At 35.0% G+C, this 20,559-nt stretch overlaps 1 protein-coding gene and 2 long non-coding RNA genes across 5 annotated transcripts in view; 2 read left to right on the forward strand and 1 right to left on the reverse strand.

Annotated features, from left to right (window-relative positions):
* Positions 1–4,688: 4,688 nt before the first annotated feature.
* LOC136856141 (uncharacterized) lies at positions 4,689–13,387 on the forward strand. The gene is made up of 2 exons (XR_010858253.1): positions 4,689–5,476; positions 13,018–13,387. It is a non-coding gene; the product is annotated as an uncharacterized lncRNA (long non-coding RNA).
* Positions 13,388–15,373: 1,986 nt separating this feature from the next.
* Positions 15,374–17,524, forward strand: LOC136856145 (uncharacterized). Its single transcript, XR_010858256.1, has 2 exons — positions 15,374–15,727; positions 16,611–17,524. It is a non-coding gene; the product is annotated as an uncharacterized lncRNA (long non-coding RNA).
* The window catches only part of LOC136856144 (uncharacterized), a 214,928-nt gene continuing 210,176 nt past the window's right edge, over positions 15,808–20,559 (reverse strand). For 2 of the 3 annotated variants that reach the window (XR_010858255.1, XR_010858254.1), the window contains exon 4: positions 15,808–16,430. Coding sequence is in view for 1 of the 3 variants with exons in the window: in XM_067133795.1 (XP_066989896.1) it covers positions 15,993–16,430; positions 17,534–17,920 (825 nt within the window). In the remaining 2 variants the exon portion in view is untranslated. Of the gene's footprint in view, positions 16,431–17,533; positions 18,233–20,559 lie in introns of those variants that run through there. The other variant, XM_067133795.1, reaches the window with a different exon arrangement.

A 20,559-nucleotide genomic window follows, 5' to 3' on the forward strand; every position in this document is an offset into this window, starting at 1 on the left:
CTGGCCTGAATTTAAACCTACTGGCATGGCGTGCAATCATTAAAAAATCGATTAAATTTATACCAGGCCAAATGATGACCCGGTTTATTCTTTCGTTACAATTAGTCGTCATTTCTTTTGTGCTCTGAAAGTGGGCCACTATTTTTTTACATTTAACAATTGCAGATGTTCTGTTGCATTCTTGAGCCTTTTAATTATTTATTACTTTACAATGGAAAAATACCATTTTTGTTTATTTGTCATTTTTAAATACCCCGTGTATGATATTAATCATAAATTATTGTGACATTATTTACTGAATCACGAAAATACTGAGAATGATGAATATAAAGACAAAATCCACGAAGGAAAGAGAGACAATGGAATATTGCAAGGCCTTTCGATTTCTTGTCCGTTACTTAGCAGTGGATTTTGTCTTTATTTATATATACACTTTAACTTATATTTATATATTATATATATATATATATATAATATATATATATATATATATGTATATATGTTTGTGTATATGTATATATATACCCTTCCAACCTAGCCCAATGCTTACATTTACAAATACGTTTTGTGCTTTTAGCAAGGAAATTTATGACTCTCAGCTAATTGAAAAATGGGAATGATTTTTGGTAATTTTACAATTCGCTCTTACTGTCCTCATTACAAGTGTCTTCTAGACTATGCTATACTCCATCGGCTCCTTCATGGCGAAAAGGGCAGGGCATGGGAGGTGACCGGCGCTGCCACATCAAATATTCTCACGTTGTATGGTATATGAAGGCAGCATAAGTTATACAACACAAACATAATTGGTTGCTAATCAATTTTTGCCAATTATTGTCGTAATTTTCTAGCATTTAACAACAATAAAACAACACATTTATTCTTAAACGTGACAAAAAAATTTCCAGCGCTAGTTTTCTCTCACGTGTTAAGCTGACCTCAGGGCATAAAGATGTCAAAATTTCAGACAATTTTTTTACAAACAACAAGGTCCTCATTCCCGCATTAATCTTCATCCACAGGCTCGAGAAATCGTTTAAAGTACTTTTTAAAGAAAAGACAAACCGTGGACCCATTGCGGATATCAGAAAAACACTGCAACTTGAACAATCAGCAGGATTTGCAAAGAAGGCAAAGAATCTGCAATTTTCCTGGAACGGCAGAAGCATCAACCGAGAACCGTGACAGAGGTCAAAATTGACAAGAGCGTTTTTGAACTGTTTTAGACTCATGTAAGGAAGGAAGTACCAACGTTTGATATAATCAAAGACGCGTTAAAACACAATAGATATTTTCATCGGGTATGGGCATTCATGTATCTTGTATGTTATAACGATAAAAACTGATACAAAAACAAAAAAAAAAAAAATGAAATATTCCGAGTAAATGGCAAAGTTGAGCTAAGTCTGTAAGGAAAAGAAGCTATATGAATAGAAAAATGTGATGAATCTCTTACTGGAAAGAAACGAAGGACCATATTATGAATAGATGATAAATTAAATAGCTGCCGGTAATCTTATTTTTAAAGTTTATGCTGCGCTCTCTTATCTGTCTACACACACAATCCTTTTCAAATGCCAATTCTTTTCATATACAAATTAAATATAATAAAATGATTCATTTTCATATAAGTTATATAGATATGACAGATATATATATATATATTATATATTTATATATATATAACATATATATATATAGATATATATATATATATATATATATATATATATATATATATATATATATATATATATTATATTATATAGACACATACTGTATATATACACAGTAAATTGACACAAAAACAAGTAAATTAAAAGTGGTGAGTCCAGTAGCGTGAGATAATCACAAGGAAGGCAAAGAGATTCAATTAGGCCTATTAAATGGAAGAATGGAAATATTTTCAAAGTGTCAAGAGGCAATAGGGAACAGAGAGAAGTATACTGCTCCCAGGAGACATTAACAAACGCCAAGAGGTTAAACCTCTTTGACAGAAGCACGGATTAAAAGGGGTAAATGGGAAGGGTAGGCCTTTAAAAACTCGAGAGAGAAGTACATTTGGCAACGTAGGGGACAACGCCTAAATCGCCCCGATAGGGTATAAGCATCTATTAAAGACAACTTTTTTTTTTTAACATGGTTTAAAGTTTCGAAGTACAATGCAGAACTTGCTACTAATCTGCTCAATTCTGACTAACGGTTTTTTGATATTACAATGCTTTTATAATCCTGACGGCCTCAGTGAAGTGGAACTCTCTTGTCCTATCTTAAAATCATACACAAGTGCAATTTTTTTTAAGTTTATGCGAACATTCTTTTCATTACAAATTAAAAATAATAAAATGATTCATTTTCAAGTTAAAGACTGACAGACCATTTAATTTTTGCGAAGCCTGACGGCAGGGTGAGGCCAGGCAGACATTAAGCCTAGCCTTTAAATGCAAGCAAAAGAAGATATGAGAGAGAGAGAGAGAGAGAGAGAGAGAGAGAGAGAGAGAGAGATTGTCTCATATCCCGTAAGCTCAAAGAAGACATTAGTGTTGTCAAGTAGTGTATTTCTATTGCAGTTCTGTACGTCCCCAGAATTGCAAATTAACATTAAACTATCCCCGATGTTTTAAAAGGTGCCTTTATTGGATGTTGCTGAAAGAATTTGACGTGTCTTATAACATTAACAGTTAATGGGTAAGCGTGCCTCAACATGTCGGCTCAACAACTGAACACACAGTGTAACCTACCAGCATTTATTAACAATAATAAATATCACTGCACTCGGTCTAATCCTTTTGCTAAGGTTTCTCGGGGTAATTCAATTGACTTTATTTACCCAACAGATAATTAAATAATGTAACACGAAGGTGTTAAGATAATAATCAACGAAATCAAGTTTATTTTGACAGAGTGGCAACTAACATAAGTCTAAAAGAGAGCACATGCCTGAGTCTACATCTGTTGGTGTTGTATATTATAACTGATGATGTTTCGTGTCTCCGTTAAACATGTATATAATACACTGCAAATATTACTGATGAGGCTTTCTAACTTCTCTAATTTTGAGTGATATGATTATTTTTTGAAATTTTTGAAGTTTCTCCAAGTGAGCAAGTAGTTTTTAGGAGAGAGAGAGAGAGAGAGAGAGAGAGAGAGAGAGAGAGAGAGAGAGAGGTGCTGGTCGTAGGTGAAAACTCATGTCGAATATTTCTGATAAATGGGCACCCCCAGTTCCCCACCTCTCTCTCTCTCTCTCTCTCTCTATTAACAAATTTTATGCTAAAAACAGCACAAACAAAATGGTCACACATTTATGACAAGAGCAAATAACCTAATAAATACATGCCAACATTATGATCAATAATGACTCAACTTTCAATTTCAATTTAAACTCCTGACTGACAAACAAACAGACACACAAAGACACCACGTGGGGTGACGCGGTCTCAACAGTTCCCAGCGAATGTTCCCTAAATCAGCCGGCGTCCCACGAGGGGCCAGCTTGGGAACTCTAACGGTTTTTGAAACGGGCGTCTTTTGTGTTCATGGGAATGTATATATAAACACCGTGTGACTTTCTCATACCCAAGGCATGGTGAATTTAATGTTGACTGATATTTTTGAAACGTTGAAGTCAATATATTATAAATGTTGGTGTCCTTGTCTACAAATATATTATTATAATCACTCTATATATATTTATGATCAGAAAATCACATAAGACAGGAGATTTTTAACAAGGCTAAAAAAATAGACTTAACAAATTACTGAAAAGTCTTTTTGTAATATATCAGATACTGAGGAACCTATAAATATTATAAGAAAGATTAAGAGGAACCAAATGTTAAAATAAATAAAAAAATGATGGTGTTTTGGCCCAGAACCTTTACCTTGGCGCCTTTTAAAAGCACGTAGCATGCCAGACGCAAGAAGTTGCCCTTTAAATACAAAAATAAAAAGATTTTGGCATACATTAAGACATAGGTGAAATTTTGGCATAAATTAAGACACCTGGGGATTCTTCAATGCATAAGCCAGTTCGGTAGGATGCTGATAATTATTACTATTTCGTTAATTATTCATTCTACTGGGACAGCTGCCGTAGAACACCTGTGCGGTACTTTTGTCCCTGAAGCAGACACGTGTAAATCTTTCTTGCTTGTAGTCCTATGACGTGAACTTTTTATTAATAACAGACATTATTACATTATTGTACAATGACGTCCAAACCCAGCAAGCTGCGAAAAGCCGAGAAAAGGCTTAAAGAAGTACGTATGGAAAGGAGATTACTGAAGGCATATGGAAATTCATTTCTAGGCCTACCCCTTCCAACGACCCAGCAGCCGTCCACGAGTGGTGTCGGTTTAATTACTTCAGAGGCCGAAAAGAGGAGAAAACTGACGAAAACTTGTGAAACGAAACCAACCGTAGACAGGAGAGTTTTGATCATGAAAAGAGAGAGGTTGGACGAACTTGCTAAAAACATGTTCTGTAGTAATGTTGAATGCAAAGGACAGAATGTTTATTGTAAGTTTGTAACGTCTCAGCTCGACGTAAGTGTGAAGTTTATCTGTAAAGAGTGTAAACGTGTGATATTCAACAATGCCGAGGACAACGTGTGTGTCAAACGTAAGAAGTTTCGAATAAATACAATGAGTGCCGTGTATTTAATGATGATGTACGGCCATAGCTACAATGCTACAGCATCGTACTGTGCGTATTCAGGTTTGCCAATGCTTTCGAAGAAAGCATATTGGAAATATGTCAGGAAAATAACGAAAACCGCAGTCGCTCGCGCCAAAGACCTCTTGGAAGCCCAGAGAAAGACACTTTTCGAATTTTACGAGAAGACCCTCGGCAGGGTCCCTGACGACGAGGGTCACCTCGACGTAGACGTGACCTACGATGGGTCGTGGTTCTCCAGAAGACGAAGGTCTAATTATTTCTTTGGCAGTGTCACTGACACGCACACTAGCCTCATATTAGACTACATCACGCTGAGCAAGAAGTGTGGGAAGTGTGATGATAAGGAGACTGCCTTGGGCGAGAGGAAGATCACGCCATTAGAATTCGCAAGGTGGAAACTGCGCCATTTCTCCTCGTGTCACGCCAATTACTTCGGCGACTCCGGCGGGATGGAGGCTTACGGCGCCCACCGGTTACGGAAGAGGGGTTCGGAGTGGAAAATGAGGTACGTGACTTCCGCTGGAGACGGGGAAAGCGCAGAGAATTCGGCAAGAACAAGAAGAAGAAGGAACCAAAGCGTCCATTCTCGAATTTGGTTACGATGTCCCAGACATCTGAAGCCTTCTAAGATGCGTCTAGACTTTGCGTCCGCGGTAGCGGTTTCAATATACAATGCTGGGTATGAGGAATCTAACCTCCATTCTGCACTTGGTCTGCCTTATTCTGAAACCCTGTCAAAACTCCTAAAGGATTTAGACCAAAATATGGATAAAACAAACAAGGCCATTGGAAAAACGTAAGTTATTTACTTTTAATCGTTAATAACACCATTATCAATTACGCTATGAAAATAATTTTAGTATTACTTCAAAGTTAATTTAAAGCCCCATAAATCTCATGTTTACTTTTTTGGACAATAATTACCAGATATTTAAAATTTTCTTCTCTTAAAAATTACGTTGAACTTTTCATTAAAATTGAATTTATTTCAAACTACTTAAACACTTTTTTTTCACAAATATTATTTCAATTTAAACTTAATTAAATCACATGGTCTTTTCCCAATTATCAATTAAAAGCCATTTTTTATTATTATTTTAATATTTTGTTTCCATGTCGGGTACACATTCAAATTTGCAAGGAATGGGTGTATGTATCGCTTAATTATTCAGTAACATTTTAAGTAAATTAATGAAGTACTTTACAATATTATTTTAGGTTACTGAATAACCCAAGCTAAAAAAAATGGTGAAACATTATGGATAATGAGTTTAATATTCTGAAAGAAGTATGGCAACACTCACACACTAATTTTGAAAGCGATTCGATCTTTTTCAAGTCCCAAAAATATTATTTAGGGGTCCCAAACGTAATATGTTTACTATAAAAAACCATTTAAATGCATCGTTTAACATTCATCACATTAAATACGATTTCTATTAGATTTTTTTAGGGCAATTCTAATCCATTAAAAAACATTACATGGCAACTCTACAAAGCGACTGGCGCCTGAGAAATTAAACTAAATTAATAATACTTTAGGTGATACATTTTCCTTAAACATAATGTTTTTAATAATGATTATTTATTTGTTATTTTGCAGATTTTTTTAAAAACGGGAAATTTATGCAAACACCGAAAAGAGAGATGGCTGAGTTTTGGTCAATGCGCTGTTGTCAAACGTATCATTAGCCACCAGATATTGATTTTATTAACAGATAAATCAAGAAATAGGTATTCTTATATCGTATGCAGTGTCCAGGAAATTGACTTCTCTTATTTTTTCATTATCTTCAGTAATTTCGACTAAATGAAAAATCATTAACATATACAATGTGGCATAGTTTTCTTATCAGCTTAAGCTACCAGTTTTTTTTTTTACTTTTTATATAACTGCGCAGGAATATTGAGAACCTATTTCTCAGCCTATTTTATAGATCACTGCACTAATTGCCAGGAAATATACATTTACTAATTATCTACATTAGAAAGAAAACCCTGCGCTTGAAAAGGTTGAACTGTAGTCATGGGAAAATACATTATTTACAAAATACAGGATTTACGAAGTAGAGCTGTATTTGACATGTGGCAACAGCGCACTGGCTCAAGAAACCGGTCCAAGTCTCTTCCTGGGAACACGTGTGTCGGGGAACTCTCTCTCTCTCTCTCTCTCTCTCTCTCTCTCTCTCTCTCTCTCTCTCTCTCTCTCTCTGAGTGACTTATTTACTTAAAATTACTGCTACCCTAATATTATAATACTACTACTATTAATAAGACTAGTTACGTACAATTCTACATATTAATTGTTACATATTTATCTACATTTACCTTTAACTTGACATATTTAGTACTAAAGTATTATATATCTTAACCACCAAGTATGCCGACAGTCTTCCTCCGCTTGCAATATTCAGTAAATATCTGTCCATCTTGAACTTGAAATATTAAGCAATTACTTGTCTACCTTCAACTTAAAATATTCAGTAAATATCGGTCTATCTTGAACCTGAACTATTAAGCAAATACTTGTCTTCATTAACTTGAAATATTCAATAAAAAATTATTTAATGTAGATAATTCAGAAAAGATTAATTTATCTTTAGCTTCAAATAGTCAGTGAAAATGAGCAAAATTTCAGTTAGGCCTAGACTAATTGGCTAAAAATATTCAGTAATATATAAAAAAACTATCTTTAAATCAGATAATTAAGCAAATACGAGTAAACAATGATAAGTAATATATATAAGAATGTTTTTAATATAGACAATTTCGTAAAGATGAGTACGAAACGCTCAGTAATGTGTAAAAAACTACCTTTAATTTAGATAATCAAGTAGGAATGAGTAAGGAACTCTAAGTAATGAAGTAAAAACTAGCAAGGAACGCTTAGTCACAATTATATATATAATAAAAAGTCTTCAATTCAGTTCAACAGAGACTTGCAAACCTCAACAGGAAATGGTTTGTGGCGACGAGTTCCAGCGGCCGCATGAGAATCAATACTAAAAGGCCACGTGACTCGGCCACCTACAAGGACGAGAAACCTTTATTTTTTCTTTTACGTCTTAAAGTTTTCATGGCCAAAGATGGCCTCCGGCGGAGAATTCCTAAGGACGTGTTTTTATCTTCTTTTTTTTTTGACGCTGTTAATAATAGTGATGATGCATTAACGATGGGTGCGTAGAGAAACTAGAATTAGTGATTACGAGGCCATTTTTGTCGACTCGCATCGAGACAATGAGGATGGCAGGAGAAATTAGACCTACAAATAAAAAATGGTTTAATAAAACTTATTATATATATATATATAATAAGAGAAGCACCGATGATGGCTGTATAATAATCTATGAAATGGATAATTATGGGATTAATTTTATCGGCTTGCAAAAAAAAAAGGTCACAAGGCAGGCCAACTGGACCTACTGATAAAAATTGGTCTAATAAAAGTTATTTCATATGAATAATAATAAAAGGAGCACTAATATCTGTATATAAAAACTGCAATATTAAATACATAATTACGGGACACTTACAATAAAGGACTATTAGACCTAGTAATAAAAATCGACCTAATTGACTAATTCTATATGATTTTTTTGGCGCAATTCGAATCAATTTTAGAACAACCTCTGACAAGCTCTTGCATGTCATTAACCGTCTCGGTACGTCGACTTTTTGGGGTGAAAATGTGACGAAATATAGGTCAATGGGTCCACACCCCAAAGCCGAGGTGGAAATGTAGAATTTCACTAGTTGGCTACTGAGGCATGATGACGTCACGTCATGTTTACGTCATCAGCTGTGAGCAAATGGAAGAAAACTGAAGCTTTGTTTATAACAATGATTCACCTTTGTTATTTTTGGTTGGAATTGATTGAAGGTTTGGGATTGCGCGCGGTGAAGATGCGCAGTCTGCTTGCATTGATCTGTTGCAACAGGGTGTGACCGAGTTTTCTCTTTCTCTCTCTCTCTCTCGAGAAATTTCTACAAATGACAGCTGATTTCTCTCTGTCTCTCTCTCGAAATTTCTAGAAATGGCAGAAGCTGATTCTCTCTCTCTCGAAATTTCTACAAATGACAGAAGCTGATTTTTTCTCTCTCTCTCTCTCTCAATTTCTAGAAATGGCAGCTGATTCATTCTCTCTCTCTCTCTCTCTCTCAATTTCTACAAATGACAGAAGCTGATCTCTCTCTCTCTCTCTCTCTCTCTAAATTTCTGGAAATGGCAGAAGCTGATTTATTTTCTCTCTCTCTCTCTCTCAATTTCTACAAAAATTAATGACAGAAGCTGATTCTCTCTATCTCTCTCTCTCGAAATTTCTAGAAATGGCAGCTGATTTCTCTCTCTCTCTCTCTCTCTCGAAATTTCTACAAACGACAGAAGCTGATTTCTCTCTCTCTCTCTCTCTCTCTCTCTCAATTTCTACAAAAATTAATGACAGAAGTTGATTCTTTCTCTCTCTCTCTCTCTCTCTCAGAAATTTCTAGAAATGGCAAAAGCTGATTTTCTCTCTCTCTCTCTCTCTCTCTCTCTCTCTCTCTCTCTCTCTCAAACACACCGTTATCATTTTTTCTCGCTAATGTATTAAATGTGGTCTATCAATCATAAATCTATCTTATTTCGAAATGCATTTTCATTAAAACTGCATAAACTATTTGACGAATAGACCAGATTGTTTACTAATAACTCTTACTCAGTTGTAAATTACATTAGGCTGTTTGTTAACCAATCAGAAAAATAGAGAGTTTTTTTATTTAATATTTGGCAACTCTTGATAGTTTTCAGTTAATGTTTAATCCTTTCATTTTGCTATGTGGAAAGAATAAGTATTAATATTTTACTACAAACACACATATATATATTGATGTACTTATTATGAATACATACATTCTCACGTACATACAAAAACACACATGTATGTTTGAGCAGGTTTTATGTAAGTATATATACGAATCTGCACATATGCCAAGTGGGATAACAGATGTCATAGAGAGAGAGAGAGAGAGAGAGAGAGAGAGAGAGAGAGAGAGAGAGAGAGAGAGAGAGAGAGAGAGGAAATAAACAGTGTGCTTCATTTGTCCAACCTTGGAGTAACAATTCTCAAACCTGCTTCAATGACAAAGGTTTTGTACACTATCCTAAGTCAATCTGTTATCAAAAGCTTTATATTTACACAACACACACACATATAATGTGTATGAATACACGTATGTACAAAAAGGTCAAAACTGAATGACTCAGGACTTTAATGCCTGCCCTAGGGCAGTACAAGCCTGTCTTAACCTATAGGCCTAGCTTCAGAGGTTGCTGAAAGCCTCTGTTTAGTGAGTGTACAAAATTACTTCAAACTTAAGCGATGCAATTTATGAATGTAACTGACTCGATTTTGTATATCTGAGTTGTATATTATAATTTAGAAAAGCGTCAAAGCTTACGATAACACGATATATAGTTTATACTTCACGGAAAAGTGGCAACGTAGGCGCATACCTTAGGGGGATCATCTGAGTCTATGAGTGTCCTTGAGTTTTGACCCACACGTTCAGTTAGAAAGTAGGTCTAACGATATTTTCTTTTCTTTCTTTTTGTCATGGTGCGTGCTTTTGGTTCCTCTGTTACAAGACTACGCTTAAAACTTACAATTTCAGAGAAAGCGTAGTTTACAAAAATTGTATTTTTATGTAAAACATTTTTTCTCACAGTGATAATAGATTCTTTCTGCCTCTCAAGTTTCATTTAAAGCGAATGATTTTAGTGTTTCACGTCATTGCTTTCAGTGATTTACAAGCAATCTATATTTATGTATTCCTTATTCCCATTTTTCACCAGTGCACGTAATTTTTTGTTACGTGTCATATCACAGGAGTTTATCTTATTCGAAAAAGTACAATAATTTCACCAGATCTGGTGTTAAAAATTTCCATGAATCAATATCATATATTCAGTTCCTTGCATCAATGAGCATTCTGTAATCATTCTTATAAATCCATAATGTCAAAATGAATCTGTTACACATAAAAATAAATATACGACCAATTGCTTTTGTTTTAAAGAAATTTGTGTTGTTTTCTAAGCAAGGCTCTGAAATATTCAGTAGGTTTAGAAGTTCATAATGAAAAAGACACTTTTGTCACAATATATATTTGAGCATTTCTCGTGTTACACAAAAATAAGTTACAAAAGTTGATAAAACCGAAGTAATGAAAGTATTAAAGCAAAATACACGACAACTCATGGGTATTTAACTTTGTAATCAGTTCTCGAGTGGTATATATTGAAGCAATTATGGGGATGCAGACCAGGGTTCCCCGGACAAGTTGCGCAGCAATAATTAGTCATCTTACGCCCACCAGGCCCATGACGATCGCTACACACTGCGCAGTCGCGGGCGCGATTGTTCGGAATGGCGTCGAGGGTGTGCGCCCTTCCGTCCAGCCTCGCGGGAACGTCATTTTCGTTGTTTTCTCTCGAGATCTTCTCCAGCCACGTGTCTCTCCCGCCATCTTGGACAACGTTTGCGCCAGCTCCGACATTCGCCACTTCCGCATCTTCTCTCTTGATTCGCGAATCTCCCGACGGGAATCTTTCGATATACGATGCGGAATTGTCATCAGCGCGGAAGCGCTTTGGCGCAGACATGATGGTTGATGATAAGGGTACAAAATCAACGGCCTATTGCAACTGGAAGAGGTCACTGGAGTTGACTGAGCGAAGCCAGGTCCTAGACTGACCTCTGTCCTCTCTCCTTACCAAGGCCACCAGGTCACTAAATTAGCGTTACCTGGGGAATGGCGGGGGTTGGGGGTAGGATTTAGGGGGGTGAATATGGGTGGAAAATGTAGGTTGTTCAGTTAATGAACCATAGAAAACGGTGCTTGGACTCACAGAAAGAATATAGCGCCAAAAAGCATTGATTGCTTATTTGATTGATTTATTTATTTATCAAGTCTACATTATTCTTTATTTAGCGTCAGAATGGTACTAATCAGTGGGTTAAGAATGCAAACTGCGCATTTTGAGTGTTCATTATGACATGATTCATACGATAAAATTGGCTGAGATTCCCGCACTGTCTCGCAAGTAGGCCTATAATCCTAACCAACTGATTCAGAGGTCAGTCTAAGACCTGGCTTCGCTCAGTCAATTTCAGTGAACTTCTTTCAGCTAGGCCGTTGCTCTTGGTCTATTATATATAACTAGATTCCCGCCAGGAGATTCGCGAATCGAGAGAGAAGATAAATGGCGAATGTTTGTGACAATGACTCGGCCTATGTTGAGGCGAGGCTCTGCGCTCCACACTTGACTTCACAAGAAGAAGAAGAAGAAGACGCAGATGTTAACATTGGTCAAGATGGCGGGCAAAATATACCACACACGGGTTGATTTCAAAGTTAAATACACATGAGTGTTGTGTATTTTGCTTTAATACTTTTGTTACTTCGGTTTTATTAACATTTTGTACTTTTATTTTGTGTGATACGAGAAATGCTTAAATATGTATATTGTAACAAGAGTGTCTTTTATTACAAGTTTCTAAATATTTAACTTTAGATCGATTTGAAAATAAAAGTAATTAATTGTACATCTATTTTCATGAATACAATGTAAAATTATTATATATAAACAAAGAAGAATTATTATATATGATCAATTCTGGCCTTGTGGATTAATTATAAGAATAATTATAGCATGTTCGTCGATGCAAGGAACTAAATAATTGATCCATGGAAATTTATCATCTGGACGTGACGAAATTATTGTACTTTTTAGAATAAGATTAAATTGTATTAACTGATGAAAAATGGGAATAAGGTGTACACGAATACATATCGCTTGTAAATCATTTACAACAATGGGCTGAAAAGGTTTTACAAAAAGTACAGTTCTGTCGATGCCTTTAAAGTTCTAATTCATACATAGATTTTTTTAATATATATAAAACTCTGATATGCACAACACTGTTGTACATTGCTGTATAATTTGTTAGTCTATGCATGAAATATGTGTGCATTAATCTATGAAATATGTAAGGTTTGATCTATGAAATACAGTATATATTTGTTGTTCTATGAAATATACATGTATTGACCTACGAAATATATATTTAGTGGTCTATGAAAAATATGTGTTGGTCTATGAAAAATATTTATTGGTCTATGAAACATATAAGTACTGGTCTACGAAAAATATTTATTGGTCTATGAAAAATATTTATTGGTCTATGAAACATATAAGTATTGTCTATAAAAAATATTTATTGGTCTATGAAATATATAAGTATTGGTCTATGAATATTTGCTGGTCTGTGAAATATATATATTGGTCTACTCTTACAGGTCCCCAGTACAGATGAGGACAGAACTCTGGAAATAGGACCAGCGCCAAAGATTGAGGCTGTAAACTCCTGAGTCACAAAAACACTGGAGTTCTGGATGGATTTTGTATAATGGTGCTTTTGATACACAAATTTTCTGGAAAAACTCCGCAATTCTCAACTAAACCCAGGAAAATCTTAACTAAATTCAAGAGTTCTCTGTGGTGAAGTTAGCAAGCCACCTGCTGTAGCTAAGAAGAAAGAAAACTACAAATTATTATTAATGAGATCATGCCAAGACCTTTGGCTTACTGTATGATATAAGACTATTTTTTTTATATATTTTTTGTGTGAATGAACCTATTATTTTTAAAATATAATATCTCATTTAACTGATATTTTATTTTCCTTAAAAAATCCACTTAGATAACTATTGTAAGTATATTTAATTCCATTAAACAATCTGTATATTAATTTTCAACACAATCTTCGTTTGAAAGTACATTTTTTAAAGGTTATTAGTACTATGCAACATTAACTAACAATAAAACTAAAATATTCCCATGTCATCAAAAAGAATTACTAATAAATACTAATATACTTTCAAGAAATTTGACGGGAATCTCACAAATGCAAAGAGAAAGTCGACAATACCATGAACCGATGACGTCATCAGAGTTTTATGTAAACAAAGCCACGTGGGATGGCGAACAACTGCCAATCTCCCCCACCCCCGCCCCCCAACAAACCCCACCAGGCCGTGAGTTGTGTATTCATCCGCTAATTGTCTTTTCTTTTCATTTTAACCAAAACTTTCCCTTATTTTTGCGCTTTTTAAAGAAATAAAATACATAAACATGGTAATATGTCTACGAAGAAGCACTGAATGTCTGTAATGCAGACAATAGAATAATAATAATAATAATAACAATAATAATAATAATAATAATAATAAATTTTGGAAAAGGTCCAACAACACTTATTATTATTATTATTATTATTATTATTATTATTATTATTATTATTAAAAAACAACTATATGGAACTCAATCATGGTATGATGAACTATAAGTAAAAGAGTTTGTCGATTTGATGTTGGCAACGAAAGACTTACAAATGGCACCATAGGACAATTATGGACGTTCCATACACTAATAAGTAATAGTTAGAGAGGTTGGACAGCACGATGGAAGTGGGGCTTAAACATTATAGGATAAAACTACCTAGCCAACAAACACATAAAACAAATTTCCAGAAAACACGTGCTACGCGGTTTGAACAGGTGTCATGTACACTCTACACACCTGTTACACCCTCATCGACAGGTGTTCTGTGTTAACACCTTTAAAGTCAGGCTACAAAGGGTCGAGCTTTGAAGGACAATCAGCCTGTTGCCAAATTTCCTTAACCGAACCATCATTTTCCTTGGAATAAAGTGATTGTATGGTTGATGTGGCAACTTTTTTTTTGAGTGGCATTGCCAAGTCTTCCTGTTTAGTAAGTAGTAATATATATAGGTTACAATATATATATATATATATATATATATATATATATATATATATATATATATATATATACGTATATATATTTCTTGAGAAATATAAAATTTTAATTGAATTAATTATAAAATAATAAAATTGACATACAATTTACTTATATCCAAGTTAATGCTTTAATCATGGGCTCTCTCGTAACTCTTTGAATATATGTATAGATATGTGTATGTAAATACACCTACACAATATGTATACACACGTGTATGTATATATATATATATATATATATATATATATATATATATATATATATATATATGTGTATATAAATACATACACAATATGTATATATCGTATGTATATATATATATATATATATATATATATATATATATATATATATATATATATATATATATATATATCCATTAAGTATCTGACCTCAAAAGTAATGTTTTAACCTTGAATTTGTACCTTTTATAATGTGTAATCTTCTCTCTCTCTCTCTCTCCTTCAAAATCTTATTAAGAACTGACAAGGAAAGCTTTTTCTGACTAAACCAATCCCTACAGAGATTATACTAACTGCTTACCAGGTAATGGCTTAAGGTTCACTACCACCCACTCAGGTCAACTAACCGGTACAGCAGAGGTTGGCCCCACATGCCTCTATTACACGTATCCGGTTTCCTACGGCCAACCCCTACGGCGCCGTATGAAAGTTCTGGCCTACGGCGAGTTATTACACGTATTTGAACAGCCACCTGGCAAGTGGGTCAGTGTGGCACTGTTTGTGGTGGAGGAGTGACATGTCTTTCTCGACGACAATCTCGTTGCTATTGCTCTAGCGTGCTGTTTGAAGGTGAAAACAAGAAAAAAGGAAGATTTGGTCCAAGCAATGGCTGCTTAAACGACAAAAATACTCTCATGTTAACTTAATGAAGGAACTAGCAATAGAAAAAGATGACTGGTTTAACTACATGCGAATGGATCATGACACATATTTGGAACTCTTAAGTCAGGTATCACCTTTAATAGAAAAAAAAAGGACACTTGCATGAGAGAAGCAATTAGTCCACATGAGCGTCTTTCAGCCACTTTGAGATTTCTTGCTACAGGAAGAACATATAGCGATCTAAAGTTTACAACAATTATATCGCAGCCTTCTCTCAGTGCAATAATCCCAGAAACATGTGCAGCAATCTATAAATGTTTAGGCCCAAAATATCTGAAGGTAAGTTTTTTTTGCACAAATAACTATAATTTCTCGTTTTAGTATGAAACATTCATACCAGGTTAATTGAAAAAAATAAAGAAGTTTCAAACTTTATTCCAGAGTATCCAAGGTTCATAAATGTACATGTGTACCTACATTACATTTGGAGAATATCATATGTCTCATGATTGTAATCCGCACTTGGAGTGCTAGATAGAGATGGAGCTTGGTAATGACTTGGGCTTGGAGTAGGTACAGGAGTGCTAGATAGAGATGGAGCTTGCTAATGACTTGGGCTTTGAGTAGGTACAGGAGTGCTAGATAGAGATGGAGCTTGGTAATAACTTGGGCTTGGAGTAGGTACAGGAGTGCTAGATAGAGATGGAGCTTGGTTTTGGGCAATTCGTGAATAGGGCGTCAATGTGCCCATTTCACCCTCGAAGATAGCGTCATTCATTAGCTTTTTAACAACCGGATACATCCCCGGGTTTGCTAAATGCAAGCTTTGTAACATTTTAGCCACATACATACCAAACACATCATATTCCGAATTTGGAGGTGCTTCCATCCTTTTTGCTACAAGGTCCAAAACGTGATCAGCTTTGCCTTGTACCGATCTGCGCCTTTTTGGTGGTGCCGGTAGGACTGATGTAGTATGCCCTGAAGGCAGTAGCGATGAATCATCCTCCCTGTCTTCAGTAAGATCGTCTTCTTGAGATTGCTGAAAAAAAAAACAAAATAATTAGTAACATAAAGATGGAAAATCTGTTTTGAAAGAAAGAAATAGTAGTTCTAAAATTCTATAAGTAAAATAGGTATTTATTTAAATAACTTCCAGTTCATTCTACCATAGTCTATAAACCTTATATGTTAAATAATTCTCTATTACTATTTTTTTCAGTTTCCATCAACACAGCATGAGTGGGAAGAAATCGCAAAGGAGTTTGAGAGAGTCTGGAATTTTCCACACTGTGTCGGGGCTGTGGATGGCAAACATGTCAAGATTGTGCCACCTCCAGAATCAGGATCATTCTACTACAATTACAAGGGTTTCCATAGTATGGTACTAATGGGCATTGCCAATGCAAAGTATGAATTTATTCTTTGTGATTTCGGCATCAATGGACGAATTTCAGACGGAGGGGTAATAAACAGGACCACTTTTTATGACAAACTGTGCAAAGGACATCTAAATCTTCCGCAAGAAAATAAAATTGAAGGTTCTGAAAAAGTATTAGCTTATGTGTTTATAGGCGATGAAGCTTTTGCTATGAGAACTGACTTTTTAAGACCCTTTAGTCAAAAGGACTTATCATATGAGAGAAGGATCTTTAATTATCGCCTGAGCAGGGCTCGCAGAATTATCGAAAACGTGTTTGGAATTTTGGTTTCGCGCTTTCGTATCTTTCAAACTGCTATAAATTTATTGCCAAGAAATACTAAAAATGTAGTATTGGCTTGTTGTGCACTTCATAATTTTTGACGTGCAAAATGTGTCAGGTATTCTATCCCAGATGAGTCTGATGAACAAGCTGAAGATAATATGAGTCAAGTAGAGCAATCACTAGCAGGCTTGCAAAGAGGGACTATGAGAAATACCTCCAATGCTGCTAAGAAAGTACGATATACATTCATGAATTACTTCAATAACGAAGGAAAAGTTGCATGGCAGGACAATGTATAATATTCTTAGTTTGCTCTTCTAATGAATGGTAATGAGTTATCCAAATATTTAAATAAAGAAATAGTGTGAATTATTCAACCGAATATTTGTAAGCTATCTTTTGTTTGTAAATAAAATATGACATGATTATATATACATACCTCTTCATTGATTTCCTGTGTATTAAGGCTCATGTTTGAAACAGATGGTTCACATTCCACATTTTGGTCTTTGATGAAATGCATCAGATGAAAATATGAGAGTTTTGGCGTGTAAATGGAGTCTGAACCGCTCCCCGAACTTTTAGATGCTTGCACTTTTTTAAGCTCTTTATTGTATGAGCTCCTCAAGTTGTTTATTTTCTTAACGACAGTATCTTTATTAGCACTAGGATCAATTTCTTGAAGTTTATTTACTAATTTACCATATGCTGCATTTCTCACTTCTCTGTTTGAATAATCCTTAGATTTAGTGAACCACAAACATGGCTCATTTCGATAAATTTCTATGAAGTCACTCAAGAAATCACTGGCGCAAGAGCTTGCCATGGTGGCGAGATTCCACTGTCAGGTGCAGCCACAGACTGATGTCATACCATACGGTGAGCAATTACACGCTACGTCCTCAGTCCTGACGTACGACGGCCTTACGGCCAACTTTAGTACTGGCGAAAGTTCATCCGGCCGGCCGTGGGTGAGCGTTCATACGGCCGATTTGCTATCGCACGCTCCGGTTTGAACATATGCTAGCGTCGCGACCGACGGCGCCGTGGGAAACCGGATACGTGTAATAGGGGCTTTAGCCTCATCTCTCTTTGTGTTGTTCGTACAGATGTTTTTCTGGTGAGCTGGACAGGTGTTCACCACTTCCTGGCTGATGGAAATGCGTCTCCAACCACTTCTGGGGATGAAAATGCGTCTCAGATCACGTGCAATCTACGTAGCAGTTTTCAAGGCAGTTAAAACGTAACGTCCAGCTATGCAGAGTTGACAACACGTGACAAATTCTCCCATCACTGAACGGCTCTTCCGTCAGTAGCGACCTCGCCTTGTAGCCGAGAGGTCGAGACACTTCCTTTTTCTTTGGATTTAAGGACAAATATTCTTTATTCAGATTCTTAATATTCTTCGTATGCGTTTTGCAGATTACAAATATAAATGTATTGAGTTTGATTTTATAGGTTTAATCATATCAAATGGCTAGGAAGGTAAGAATATCGTAAAGCATTTGTTATTTATTAAAATATCTATTTTATCTTACGTTATTTATTAAACAAGACGGAAAAATAAATGGAATGACATTAAATGACAAAAAATGGGCGGTTTCATTCAACTATTGTCTTTTTACACATATATATTCACACATATACATATATACATACAGACTACAAACATACACACATACATATAAATACAACTTCAACGATATAAAATAAAATTAAAATATTATACTACACAGAAAACACAAAACCCTTCATGAGAAAACCAGGTCACATCCCAATAAGGTCACCCCCCACCCCACCCTGCTGACGTAACCCAAGGTCTTTTGGAACAGGGCTACCCATATAAGTGAAGGCTGCCTTCACGGCTATTCATGAAGGGTTTCAATAAAGTGAAGGTCTTTTTGATTAGTTTTTGGTTTATTGTTTCTTAAGTGTGTGGTATGTTCGTCTGTGTAGGTTTAGGAAACTGTGATATTATGTTGAAAAGTTGGAGTTAGTTTTATTAACTCTCTCTCTCTTACTATTTTATATATATATATATATATATATATATATATATATATATATATATATATATATATATATATATATATATATATATTAAACTAACAACCAAATAGACACGACGTTGTAACAAGCTCTCCGCATTGTACTCATGAATAATGAGGTCACTATCACAATCATATTCATTATCATGACTCATTGTGGCGTCACGGAATATAATAATAATAATAATAATAATAATAATAATAATAATAATAATAATAATAATAATAATTTGTGAATGCTTTTCATATCATCACAGCCTTTATTTTAGGATTACAGCAATTACCAATTAATGTTATTATCAAAAGAGAGAGAGAGAGAGAGAGAGAGAGAGAGAGAGAGAGAGAGAGAGAGAGAGAGAGAGAGAGAGAGAGAGAGAGAGAGAATTATTACAGTCACCCATTACATATTTTCATCCATTTTCTTCACCGTCCATTTTCTATGTTAAGTTCACGAAGTGACATCCTTGAAAACCTGCCGTCTCAATAAGATGTCTTGAGGTTCTGTTCTGCAAAAGCTTTTTAGATCCATTTTTTAATCATTAACTCTTCTTCCTTCTCCTGTCGACTCAAACTGCTGTACGGTAAACCATCCCCTGCAGTTATCTAAACAGCAGTTTCAGAGAAATGTGACGAAAAATTATATCCAGGACAATATAAACACAAAATAACCAACTCATCGTCAGAGGCAAGATATTTAAAAGTCACAGACGAGTTTCAAAGCCCAGCACAGAGAGAGAGAGAGAGAGAGAGAGAGAGAGAGAGAGAGAGAGAGAGAGAGAGAGAGGGGCGGGGGGCTTTAGGTCGTTGGAGAAGAGGAATTAAGGAAGGGGAAGCTTTTATTCAATGTATTTCACGAGATCAGAATAACAATTTGGACCACATGAGGAAACGAGAGAAACTCCATTGGTATTAGTTACCATCTGGGTAAGATTATTATACACAAAGAACTACATTATGGTGACTTATCAGATATGCATTTGTTAATGGAAGAAGTCTGGAAATATATATATTTTTAATATTAACCCCCCAAAAAACACATTAATTTATATTTACCAGAGAAAAAGTCTGGCAAAATATCTATTTTAGCTCTTGTCCTCAGACACAATAATATATATTTATTAAACAGAGAAACGTCAGGCATATTATAAGCGCTTGCTCTGTAGAGACAAGCACTTCAAAAATTGGTAAAGGACAGACGAAATAAGTTCAACCCATAGGAACTTATAACTTAACAACACATTCGACCTCTGAATAATTTCTTTATAGATTACAAATTTAATCAGGTTAACAGTATGATTATATTATGTTCAGTTTGACGTTGGTATATAGGAACGGCCTGATTTCCCTAGGCCTATATATTAACATCAGAAAACCTTTACAAAAATAAAAGGTTTCCTAACCGTCCCAATTCCCTCAG

This window comes from Macrobrachium rosenbergii, chromosome 34 (assembly GCF_040412425.1).
Source record: "Macrobrachium rosenbergii isolate ZJJX-2024 chromosome 34, ASM4041242v1, whole genome shotgun sequence".
Taxonomy (NCBI): Eukaryota; Metazoa; Arthropoda; class Malacostraca; order Decapoda; family Palaemonidae; genus Macrobrachium; species Macrobrachium rosenbergii.